This window comes from Salmo salar, chromosome ssa09 (genome assembly GCF_905237065.1).
Source record: "Salmo salar chromosome ssa09, Ssal_v3.1, whole genome shotgun sequence".
NCBI lineage: Eukaryota > Metazoa > Chordata > Actinopteri > Salmoniformes > Salmonidae > Salmo > Salmo salar.
The window spans coordinates 102,582,658-102,595,577 of record NC_059450.1 but is presented as its reverse complement, the minus strand read 5'-3'; the positions used below and the strand labels follow the sequence as shown (position 1 = coordinate 102,595,577).

At 42.1% G+C, this 12,920-nt stretch overlaps 1 protein-coding gene across 1 annotated transcript; it reads right to left on the bottom strand.

The window, feature by feature from the left end:
- LOC106566453 (T-box-containing protein TBX6L-like) lies at positions 1–11,107 on the bottom strand. Its single transcript, XM_014134511.2, has 9 exons — positions 10,980–11,107; positions 10,314–10,416; positions 9,487–9,651; positions 8,647–8,793; positions 8,457–8,533; positions 8,295–8,371; positions 7,967–8,204; positions 7,412–7,611; positions 1–59 (listed from the first exon to the last, which is right to left on the bottom strand). Exons 1-9 carry the CDS (start codon positions 11,105–11,107, stop codon positions 1–3), a joined length of 1,194 nt encoding a protein of 397 aa, XP_013989986.2.
- Positions 11,108–12,920: the final 1,813 nt, after the last annotated feature.

The window sequence follows — 12,920 nt, the reverse complement described above, 5'->3', positions numbered from 1 at the left end:
CTACTCTTTGAGCTCGGCGTATGACATCTCCAGACACTGCCGCCAGGCAGACTGGGTGGCTACAGATGCTCACAATTATACACAAGAACAGGTGCATATGAGCGCTCGACTGCGGCCAACTCTGGGGTTACCACTGCCGCCGGGTGTCTCGCAAACAAAGTGTCACTGCACTGGCGGCGATATAAATAAGGCCATTACGTAACTGTCTCTGGGCCCATATACTTCTGAAACAAATGGTACAGAAGCCTACTATGTTCTAGATTTAACAACTGCATACACATACCTCAGGACCACAGGGAAAGTGATTACCCACAAGAGGGTATTGTTTTGCGCCAAATTCGAAGCAGCTGTGTGCCTCTCCCCCATCCTCCCCTTTTGCACCTTCCTTTTACAGGAATGGGCCCCCATTTAAATGTATGGGTCTCTAACCGCTGTCCCTCCCCAGCCAAGCAGGTGCATGTAGACTACTTCACATTCTCGCCGTTGCCACCAAGAAGCTGAAACAGTCCAATGCAGTCTACGCCAACCTGCATCATTGACCTGTTCAGCATCAATGATCACGTCTACATGCAAACCAATATCTCCTTATTATTCGGGATACTCAAGTCATCTGTTTTTGAGTTGAGGCATATAAACATCATATCCCGTTTACAATAACACATAAAAGCTTGCGTCCTGGTTATGAGAAACAAGGATAAGATGTCTGGGATATGCTGATCTTAGAATGGTTATTGTGGCATGTCAACAGCTTATCCTGTTTACAGTTTTTTTGCTTTGCGGTCTGCACATGCTCAGTTTCGCATATCATGGGTGATAAGCGATATTGTTTTCATCTACACCGGTAAAGTTGTCTGTTTCATTTAGGGACCTGCAAGAAAACACAATAACTCCAAAATAATGGAAAGATTGTTCCTGTGCAAAATGTCCAAATGTCATCAGTTTCCCCGGTTTTAAGGAAATAAAAAGCTGAGAAAACGATGAAACACATTTCTGATAAGACTTCAGTTTGTCTTGTTTGCATATTTTATGTGGTTGAAATACTGTCTGCTTGCATAACAGTGTTACACGCACATTCACATTTTCTCAAGAGATGCTGTAAGAAATAAATCATATTTCTCCACTCCTGTTCCCAAGACAAAATTAACATTTGTTCTATAATTTCACATCTAGAAATGCATAATTAATATGAGATTATAGGCCTACAGTCAGTGTCCAGATATCAGTTTCTATTCATTTAACCCGTATTAATTTAAATTAGGAATATTCTGTTTATTCATGGATACAGGGATACTCATGAGCGGGATATCAAGGGTGCATGTAAACAACTTATCCTGAATAAGACCTTAAATGGGATATGAGCTACAGACTACTGTGCACATGCAAACATATTCAATGTCCTGTTCTGCATCATTGTTCTGTCTGTTTTATTTAGCTTTCCAAACAAAGTGCCTCACCTCTCTGCTCTCTCTCCTTAGCAGTATGGCTCTCCGCCACATTAAATTGGAGTCATTAAAGGCTTAGTCAATGTATTCATTTGGACTTTGATAGCAGTGGCTTCTGTGGTAATTCCTTAAATGAATCAGGCTGTGGTTGATGGTCAACCCCTCCCCAGGCTGTAAAGCACCAGGTTGATGCAGGCCTTTCTCCAATCCATTACCAGCTAACCTCCAGCTAACTGTTGGCGGCTGCCATGTTGGAGTGTGTAGTCCATAGTGATGAGTGCTGCCCTGGGAGCTGTGAAAGAGAGGACAGGCTCTATCCCCTCTACAATAGTGGAGCAGGATGCAACTGTATGGCAGTCCACATAGGTCCATGTGTGTATGTACACTACCGGTCAAACGTTTTAGAACACCTACTCATTCAAGGGTTTTTCTTTAATTGTACTATTTTCTACATTGTAGAATAATAGTGAAGACATCACAACTATGAAATAGCACATATTTTGAATCATGCAGTAATCAAAAAGTGTTAAACAAATCAAAATATGTTTTATATTTGAGATTCTTCATAGTAGCCACCCTTTGCCTTGATGACAGCTTTCCACACTCTTGGCATTCTCTCAACCAGCTTCATGAGGTAGTCACCTGTAATTTATTTCAATTAACAGGTGTGCCTTGTTAAATGTTAATTTGTGGAATTTATTTCCTTCTTAATGCGTTTGAGCCAATCAGTTGTGTTGTGACAAGGTAGGGGTGGTATACAGAAGATAGCCCTATTTGGTAAAAGACCAAGTCCATAGTATGTCAAGAACAGCTCAAATAAGCAAAGAGAAACGACAGTCCATCATTACTTTAAGACATGAAGGCCAGTCAATACGGAAAATTTCAAGAACAGATAAATGCTTCATAGAGTTCAAGTAACAGATACATCTAAACATCAACTGTTCAGAGGAGAATCAGGCCTTCATGGTCGAATTGCTGTAAAGAAACCAGTACTAAAGGACACCAATAAGAAGAAGAGACTTGCTTGGGCCAAGAAACAAGAGTAAAGGACATTAGACAGGTGGAAATTTGTCCTTTGGTCTGGAGTCCAAATTGGAGATTTTTGGTTCCAACCGCCATGTCTTTGTGAGATGCGGTCTGGGTGAACGGATGATCTCTGCATGTGTATTTCCCACCGTAAAGCATGGAAGAGGAGGTGTTATGGTGTGGGTTGCTTTGCTGGTGACATTTATTTAGAATTCAAGGCACACTTAACCAGCATGGCTACCACAGCATACTGCAGTGATACACCATCCCATCTGGTTTGGGCTTAGTGGGACTGTGTGCGTGCGTGCGTTCAGTACGTGCTATTGTGTGTGTGGAGAGAGAGACAGAGAGAGAGGAAACACTTTATTCACCTTCAAACAAAGAAAGGTAACTCTTTGTTGTATATCTCGCCTATGTTTTGATGTCCTTTCTCACCTCTGCCCTCATACTCTCTCAAATCAAATCAAAACAAATTGCATTGGTCACATACACTTATTTAGCAGATGTTAATGCAGGTGTGGCGAAGTGATTGTGTTCCTTGCTCCAACAGTACAGTAGTATCTAACAATTCACAACAATACATTCAAATCTCAAAGTAAAATAATGTAATTAAGAAATGTATAAATATTAGGACGAGCAATGTCAGATGTGCATTGATTAAAATAGAGTAGAATACAGTATATACATATGAAATGAGTAAAACAGTATGTGAACATTATTAAAGTGACCAGTGTTCCATTATTAAAGTAACCAGTGGTCCATGTCTATGTACATAGGGCAGCAGCTTCTAAGTTGGAGGGTTGAGTAACCGGGTGGTAGCCGGCTAGTGACAGTTCAGGGCAGGGTACTGGGTGGAGGCCTGCTAGTGATGGATATTTTACAGTCTGTAAAATCACAATAAAATAACAATAACGAGGCTATATACAGTGCATTCAGAAAGTCTTCAAACCCCTGGACTTTTCCACATTTTGTTAAGTTTCAGCCTTATCATAAAATGGATGACATTTTTTTCTCTCATCAATCTACACACAATACCCCATATTGACAAAGCAAAAACAGGTTTTTAGAATTTTCCGCAAATGTATAAAAAACATTAGTATTCACACCCTTTACTAGGTACTGTGTTGAAGTACCTTTGGCAGCGATTACAGCCTTGAGTCTTCTTGGGTATGTCCTGTTGGAAGGTGAACCTTCACCCCAGTCTGAGGTCCTGAGTGCTCTGGAGCAGGTTTTCCTCAATGATCTCTCTGTACTTTGTCCGTTAATATTTTCCCTTGATCCTGACTAGTCTCCCAGTCCCTGCCGCTGAAAAACATCCGCACAGTATGATGCTGCCACCACCATACTTAACCATAGGGATGGTTCCAGGTTTCCTCCAGACGTGACCCTTGGCACTCAGGCCAAAGAGTTCAATCTTGGTTTCATCAGACCAGAGAATCTTGTTTCTCATGGACTGAGAGTCCTTTAGGTGCCTTTTGGCAAACTCCAAGTGGGCTGTCTTGTGCCTTTTACTGAAGAGTGGCTTCAGTCTGGCACTTTACCATAAAGGCCTGATTGGTGGAGTGCTGAAGAGATGGTTGTCCTTCTGGAAGGTTCTCCCATGTCCACAGAGGTATTCTGGAGCTCTGGCAGAGTGACCGTCTGTGGATCTACTGGGGCGGTATGCAAGTTGAAGTGGGTCTAGGGTGTCAGGTAAGGTGGAGGTGATATGATCCTTAACTAGCCTCTCAAAGCACTTTATGATGACAGAAGTGAGTGCTATGGGGCGATAGTCATTTAGTTCAGTTACCTTTTCTTTCTTGGGCACAGGAACAATGGTGGACATCTTGAAGCCAGTGGGGACAGCAGTCGCCTCATCTCCACTCTGGTCCATCCATTTGTCCTGTCCAGGGAGAGGAATTCAATTTTCTACTTGTTTGACATGATCAAATGCAACAGAAAGCACAGAATGAATGATGGGGTCTATTCTTCGCCAGTTTTGATTACGCACGGAGAGCTGAACCACTCAGGCTATTGTCAGGCTAGGTACAGCTAAAACAGATTGTTTTATTGGCACAATGAGACCTGGAAATGGTCCTGGACAATCACAACCATTGTCTGTAATCAGGCAGCTGTCACTCACAGTCTTCGCATGGGCTTCAGTCCAATAAATCAAATCATATCACATTTTATTGGTCACATACAGTACACATGGTTAGCAGATGTTATTGTGAGTGTAGCGAAATGCTTGCGCTTCTAGTTCTGACAGTACAGCAAATCTAACAAGTAATATCTAACAATTCCACAACAAATACCTAATACACACAAATCTATGTAAAGGAATGGAATAAGAATATAGAAATATATGGATGAGCAATGTCAGAGCTGCATAGGCTAAGATGCAATAGATAGTATAGAATACAGTATATACATATGAGATGAGTAATGCAAGATATGTAAACATTATTAAAGTGGCATTATTAAAGTGACTAGTGTTCCATTTATTAAAGTGGCCAATGATTTCAAGTCTGTATGTAGGCAGCAGCCTCTCTGTGTTAGTGATGGCTGTTTAACAGTCTGGTGGCCTTGAGATAGAAGCTGTTTTTCAGTCTCTCTGTCCCAGCTTTGATACACCTGTACTGACCTTGCCTTCTGGATGATAATGGGGTGAACAGGCAGTGGCTCTGGTGGTTGTTGTCCTTGATTATCTTTTTGGCCTTCCTGTGACATCGGGTGCTGTAGGTGTCCTGGAGGGCAGGTAGTTTGCCCCCGGTGATGCGTTGTGCAGACCGCACCACCCTCTGGAGACCCCTGCAGTTGTGGGCGGTGCAGTTGCCGTACCAGGCGGTGATACAGCCTGACAGGATGCTCTCAATTGGGCAATAATACTTTTATACCCAGTTTATCTTCTGTGAATACATTTTCAGGACTATTGTGCAGTTTAGCTTAGGCTAATATATAATACAATAACTTCCAAATGGTTCATGAATATTTAATTGAAATGTTTGGATAGAAATACATTGTATTCATTGCATTGCATTGCAGCTCTTTACATTACAAAATAGGTCTTACCACTTTTTGAGAGTTGGGATCAATTTCCATTTTTGGACCATTTCCATAAACTCCATGTCCACATTGATTTCCTGAATGAACTAACACTATCTTACTCATCTTCTCTCAGGTATAATTGCAACCATCTCCACAGTATATAGGAGGACGTGGAGCTTTGTGATAGGCCCACTGACCCTGGCCTTGTGTAGAGTGTGCTCCCAGAAGCCCTATCGGCTAGTTGCAGACGGTCTCTCTCTCTCTCTCTCTCTCTCGGTTAAATATTTACGGCACAGGCGTAAAAATCAGCCAGCCTTATGATCATCTCTCTCCCCCTCGCTCTCTTTCGTCAGGTCTAGGTTTTACAGAGGTAAAGACTAATCTTTGTGCCCTTCTATGTTCGTCTGTACCCTGCGTTGCCAACCATCCTATGACAATGACAGACTTACATGTGTGCCTGCGCTGTCCTTCTGTGGGAGGGAAGGACTCACCTCTGTATCTCTTATTCCTGCAGTGTCTCCTGGGAAACATTGACTTCCCTTGGATCACTTATGGCTTGCGTGAAAACAGTTGTAATATTCACAACATGTATGATAAAGATAAATGTTTCAATATGGGAATATGAGTTGATTCTGAATTATATTTATTTTGGAATATCATGACATCATTTCCCACTGGGCAAAACTGGTTGAATCAACATTGTTCCCACATCATTTCAACCAAAAATTCAATGTGATGACATTGAATCAATGTGGAAAACGGATTGGATTTGGGGGAAAGTCATCAACATAAGTGAATTTCGCATTTCTTTAACCTAAATCCAGTGACATGGTGAAATATTTTGTTTATTTCACATTGAATTCACTTTCGTTGACAACTCAACCAAATCTAAATCAAAACTAGATATTGAACTGACGTCTGTACCCAGTGGATTTGGTTATATTCTGATCTCAGTTATCATAACTTTAATGAGTAAACACACAAACACACACACTTCAACCAAAAACCTCAATGTGATGACATTGAATTCATGTGGAAAACGGGTTGGGTTTGGGGAATAGTCATCAACATAAAGGAATTTCGTATTTCTTTAAACTAAATCCAATGATATGGTGAAATATTTTGTTGATTTCACGTTGAATTAACGTTTGTTGATAACTCAACCAGATGTAAATCTAAACTAGACATTAATCTAACGTCTGTACCCAGTAGGTTTGGTTATATTCCGATCTCAGTTATCACAAACACACATACTTTAGCATGCATCATACAAGCATGAACGTCACACACACATTTAAAGGCAGTTCTATGGAGCACCAGCACAGTAGGAGAGCAGGTTCAGTCCATTAAGTCCAGTATATAGCGCTGACATAGCGTTCTGCTCTTTCAGCTGAATTTCACTGCAGGCATGACTAGACTGGGAACAGCAAATGGCACACACCCCTCTTGACAAACATAGCAGAGAACAAGTTCAAAGAACACACATTAAGATATCTTTGTTAGGACCTCATGCACAAATATCACCAACTTTTCCCCTCTGAAACTTTTCTGAAATGTCCCAAGTATCTTTCTTCACAATGTGAAAGCCCGCTCCTTCGCTTTGTGAGTCTGAGGTCAGCTATTCTGATCTGTTTGTCAGATCAGCCTCGTTGTCCAAACTTAAGTTCTGGCTCCAGCTCCACTCTGCCGCTATGTTGCCATGATGATAAAAACTGCGTTGGGAGGGTGCCCTGGTCTGTGGTCAGCGTTTGACTGGTGAGGAAGGGCAGGTGGTGAGGAAAGTACGGTCCAGAATACTGTCCAGTACCACACTCAGCCCACTGACCCATACCCTGGTCAGTGGAGTAGTGGCCATAGAGGGGGTAACTGTAACCCATATTCCCAGGGTAGGTTTTGGAGGACATGGGCAGATGGACCCGGGGACACTCTGTAGTCCTGGGGCATGGCTGGAGCCAAGGTGAGGTGGTGGTGACCCATGTCCCTGACAAGGCCAGGTCTGGTAGTCTCGTGTCCAGGGACAGTGGCTACATCTGGAACGTGAGACTCATAGCTGCGCCTGCATTCACCATCCTCCACTATAGAGGAGGGAGAGGGAAGTCTGCAATTCTCAACCGATCTGGAGACAATGAGAAATATGGAGTGGGTTACTGATATGAACTCTTAGTTGTTGTTGCCATCGCATGACATCAACCCACAAATGAAATCAGTCACTCTACTTTTTCATGCACAGTATGGAGGTGTCCACTTCCTGCTTCATAGATGGCCTGTTAAGTATAGCCATGAGTCACTGAATGTTCTATTGGCATAACGGGTGCTGTTTCTGCATATGTTAGTTCTCATGTGGGTGTGCAGGCTGTTAGAGTGACTCTCTAAATGAGTGTGGTGTGTCAGCCTTGGGTTTCTTTAAAACAATGGAAGTCAAGGTGTAATTTACAACGTGTGAGTGTGTGTTCCTGGTGGTTGTACAGTACCTGTATGGTTGGTAGGACATAGATGCAGGGCCAGGCACCATCTGCTCCTCAGTGCTGTATTCCTGTCTGTGGTCGTGGAGCTCCAGTATTTCAGTGTGCAGGCTGTGCCTCTGGGACGGGTCCTGTTTCAAGGCCCAGGGGGACAAGAGATCCTCCTTACCCGAAACCACGTTCTCTGTGGCTCCTAGGGTCATTCTCTGTTCTTCTGGCTCACAGTTTAGTTTTGGCCTCTGGAGGTCTGCAGGGGAAAAGGTTTTGCATCAACGAGACTGCCAATAGGCTGGCAACCATTTACATTATAACAGTGTCATATATTGTTGATTGGTACCTGGAGGACTTTTGTTTCCTGGATCTTTGTCTTCTTTGTCTTTCTTTGCAGCATCCCCAGGACTCTTGGATCGACACCTATGGGGAAAAAATTAATGTAAATAAATTTGCTATTGCTTGTATTCTCACATGCACCAAGTGTTATAGTTCTAATAATACCTACCTCTTGCTATGAGTACGGGTGTTTTCCCCTTTGAATCCCTTAGCAAAGGGGTTGTGGTCAATCTTCAGTTTAGCGATCTGAAAGCAGGAGTAGAGATGAAGACATCAAATTAGGTTACACTCATTCCCGAAAAGTGAATTATGTAGGTGTGCCATTTGTATGTTCTTAACACGTGAGTTTGTAGATGGACCTTAGTGTTCTGGTAGGCGGTGACTGCAGTGAAGGAGGTCTCAGGGAAGGAGAAGGAATGGAAGTGTCCCCAGCGTACATTGTACAGACTGTCAGCCTGGACCACAGAGAAGCGTGGGATGTAGTGATGCATAGAGTGCAGGATGATCTGGGGACAGAACAGATACAACACAGGTCGAGTGAACTAACAGCATTGTTTTCCTCTAATAGTTATATTTGGAGTTCCATCTTTGTTGCCTAGTCTCACTAAAAGTAAAGCGGACGTTGTAGCGCTTGCCTCCCTTACAGCCCGCCGGCAGATCTTGCTTAACTGGGAATCCTTCAAACCTCCCACTGCATCATCCTGGTTGAAAGATCTAATGTCTTTTCTACACTTAGAAAAATTAAATACACTCTGAGAGGATGTACTGATAACTTTTTCTTGAGATGGCAGCCTTTCATTTCCTTTTTTGAACAGTTGCCTTCTATTGTTCATGAGTAAGAATTTTGGCCAACGGGATACGGAAGGGTGTGGGAAGGAAGGGATAGTATGTTGTGATATTTTTTTTCTTTTTGTGTATGTGTACGTGCGTGCATATTTATATATTATTATTTCCAATCGTAAATGTATTTTATTTTTGTATGCTGCTTTTGTTGTTAAAGGGAGGTGGTTCAATAAGTATAGAGGGATACAATTATGTATCTGTTCAATTTGTAATTTGTATTTCTTTATATGTCAAATAAAAATATCAAAAACATTAAAAACTAACAGCATTGTTTATCGACAGTACAACTGTATACTCTCAGACTGTGAGGCGTTGTGGGCTGGGGATCCAGTAAAGAAGGAGATGGGTTTACTTACATGGCCGTGCTGGTCCAGAGTATTGTTGGTGAGTTTGAGCTTGAGGAAGGACACCGATTGCTTCATCCAGTAGGAGCCCGGGGCGGGGGAGTCCGGATGTACGTACGTCCGACATGGGAGTTGGGGCTCGGCTTTCCCAGCCATGTCCCACTGGCCCTTATTCCACTACAGAGACAGAGAGCAGGGGGGAGGGGATGTGATTTACCCAGGTGTGAAACAAACTCCAAGACTTGACATTTAGACACCAGAAAAACTCCACATACCCTTAGTCTCTACAGTGAGATATGTAAGGAATCTGTGGTGCATATCACTGCATGCTTGAGTAGTATCATGAAGGTATGTACATCATTGCATATAATCTACCAACATATATACTTGAACTGCTATAACAAAGGAAAAACTCTTTCTCGGTGGAGCCATTTGGTCAAAAGCAACAGTGTACTGAGGGGAGGGCCAATGGATGCATGGAGGGGGTGATTGCTCCCCATTCACTTTGATTAGAGCGGGGAGAGTTGGAGGTGGGGTGCTAAATGGCTGGACCTCCAGCCGGGGGTAGAAAAAACAGGAAGTAGTAATGGTCTTTGATATGCAGTGTGTGTGGTGATTGGCTGGGTGTTAGTGTGTCACCGTCTGGACTGTATGCAGACTGACTGCTGGGGTTGATATACAAGCTTGTTTTCTACTTAATCTCAATGTTTCCTTTTAAAACAATGCCTGACTATATTCCAAATTGTGACACGTATGGCTTCCAAATAGAAATGTATTGTAATGTGTCTATAAGACATGATATATGATGCATTATAGAAAGAAGGTGGACATGTTCTTACCCTGTATCTGAAGTTGTCCACAGGAACCATATCCACCATGAGGACATAGTTGGCATAGGGTTGGAGTCCAGATAGACTGACGTTGCAGTGGGGAAACATCCTCCTGATACACACAATCCCACACAATTTTTTCTTTATTTATTTCACCTTTATTTATCCAGGTAGGCTATTTGAGAACAGTTCTCATTTGCAACTGTGACCTGGCCAAGATAAAGCATAGCAATTCAACACATACAACAACACAGAGTTACACATGGAATAAACAAAACATACAGTCAATAATACAGTAGAACAAAAAGAAAACAAAAAAGTCTATATACAGTGAGTGCAAATGAGGTAAGTTAGGGCAAATGGTATTATTTCCTATTATTATTATTTATTATTATTGGTATTATATTCTCAATTCCTGACCACAACACTGTGCTCTCTCATTCTTACACAAGAAGAAAAGCACTCTAGCAGCAGAGACAGTTTCACTACATTGCTAAAGCTACAGAATTGCAAGAAATGTACTCCTTGGTGCACACACCTCAATTGTGTTTTGTCGATTTACATATCAGAAATGAATGGGATATGGGAGACATGGGATGTGCTCAGTCAATGGCTAGTTTGGAGATGGCACCAGCCATGATGATGATGATTGATTTGACAACAACAATATCTTACCGGCCATGTTTGGTGATTATCATCTCAGTCGCTAGGTTGTGGAAGGACTTCCAGAGGTCAGACTTCTCCAGGGTCATCCTGACGTTTCCCTGGTGGTAGGGGTCAGCTGTAAGGGGGACGGTCATCATGTTGCTGTTGCTCTCTTTGCCAGACCTCTGACTCACTAATCTAGTAAAGGTTGAAAAATATATGCTTACCAGATACATGATGCATTGCCTGCAGAGTCCACTACAATGGTCAAAGTGAAAATCAAGATCAAATTCCTTATCCAAATCTGTGTGCTGATCTCGCTAGAATCAGACCAACATCACTGTGATAATACTATGAGAGGGGCTATGGATTTAGTGGTGGCCCTAAGATTATGCAAAGTGTAGTATCAATCTCTTCTTCTTAGTAATATCGATCTCAAAACTTTCCCTATCTGTATCCTCAGCTTGTGGAGTTAGAGTGACTGACCTCTGGAGTTCATTAGTGAGCCCAGAAGGGGAAGGGCCTGTGAGGATAAAGTAGGTGTGGTTACAACAGAGTGGTGTGGGGGGCCTTTGCCTGGTTTCTAATCTTTGAAGTGTCCCATCAGGCGAGGGGTGGGAATACTGTGGTGTTGTGTAGAGATAGCTGCCTGAACATGACCTTTTGTTTCGAGAAAGGGCTATACCTTTTGTTTTCAAACTGCAAATGCAGCTAACACGTTTGTAGAGTCACAAGCTTAATGTAGTCCTTGCATTCTAAGAATATTGGACGAAATACTAAACTTTTGACTACTATAGGTGAATTGGTTCAAATACATATGACTTATTCAAATGGGCAGACTAGATACATGAAGCAGTTTCATTTCATTTTTTTTTTACATTTTAGTCATTTAGCAGACACTCTTATCCAGAGCAACTTAGTAGTGAATACATACATTTCATTTCATGCATTTTTATACAAAAATGATGTACTGGCCCCCCTGTGGGAATCGAACCCACAACCCTGGCATTGCACACACCATGCTGGCATTGCAAACACCATGCTCTACCAACTGAGCCACAGGGAAGGCGTAAATGGTAAAACATACACTAACGTTCAAAAGTTTGGGGTCACTTAGAAATGTCCTTGTTTTTGAAAGAAAAGCACATTTTTTGGTCCATTAAAATAACATCAAATTGATCAGAAATACAGGTGTAGACATTGTTAATGTTGTAAATGACTATTGTAGCTGGAAACGGCAAATGTTTTATGAAATATCTACATAGGGCGTGCAAAGGCCATTATCAGCAACCATCACACCTGTATTCCAATGGAACGTTGTGTTAGCTAATCCAAGTTTATAATTTTAAAAGGCTAATTGATCATTAGAAACCCTTTTTCAATTATGTTAGCACTGCTGAAAACGGTTGTGCTGATTAAAGAGGCAATAAAACTGGCCTTCTTTAGACTAGTTGAGTATCTGGAGCATCAGCATTTGTGGTTTCGATTACAGGCTCAAAATGGTTAGAAACAAAGACTTTCTTCTGAAACTCATCAGTCTCTGCTTGTTCTGAGACATGAAGGCAATTAACTGCACCTTAGATTGCAGCCCAAATAAATGCTTCACAGAGTTCAAGCAACAGACACATCTCACATCAACTGTTCACAGGAGACTGTGTGAATCAGGCTTTCATGGTCAAATTGCTGCAAATAAACCACTACTGAAGGACAGCAATAAGAAGAGACTTGCTTGGGCCAAGAAACATAAGCAATTGACATTAGACCGGTGGAAATCTGTCCTTTGTTCTGATTTGAGATTTTTGGTTCCAACCGCTGTGTTTTGTGAGACACGGAGTAGATGAACGGATGATCTCTGCATGTGGTTCCCACCGTGAAGCATGAAGGAGGAGGTGTGATGATGTGGTGGTGCTTTGCTGGTGACACTGTCTGTGATTTATTTAGAATTCAAGGCGTATTTAACCAGCATGGCTA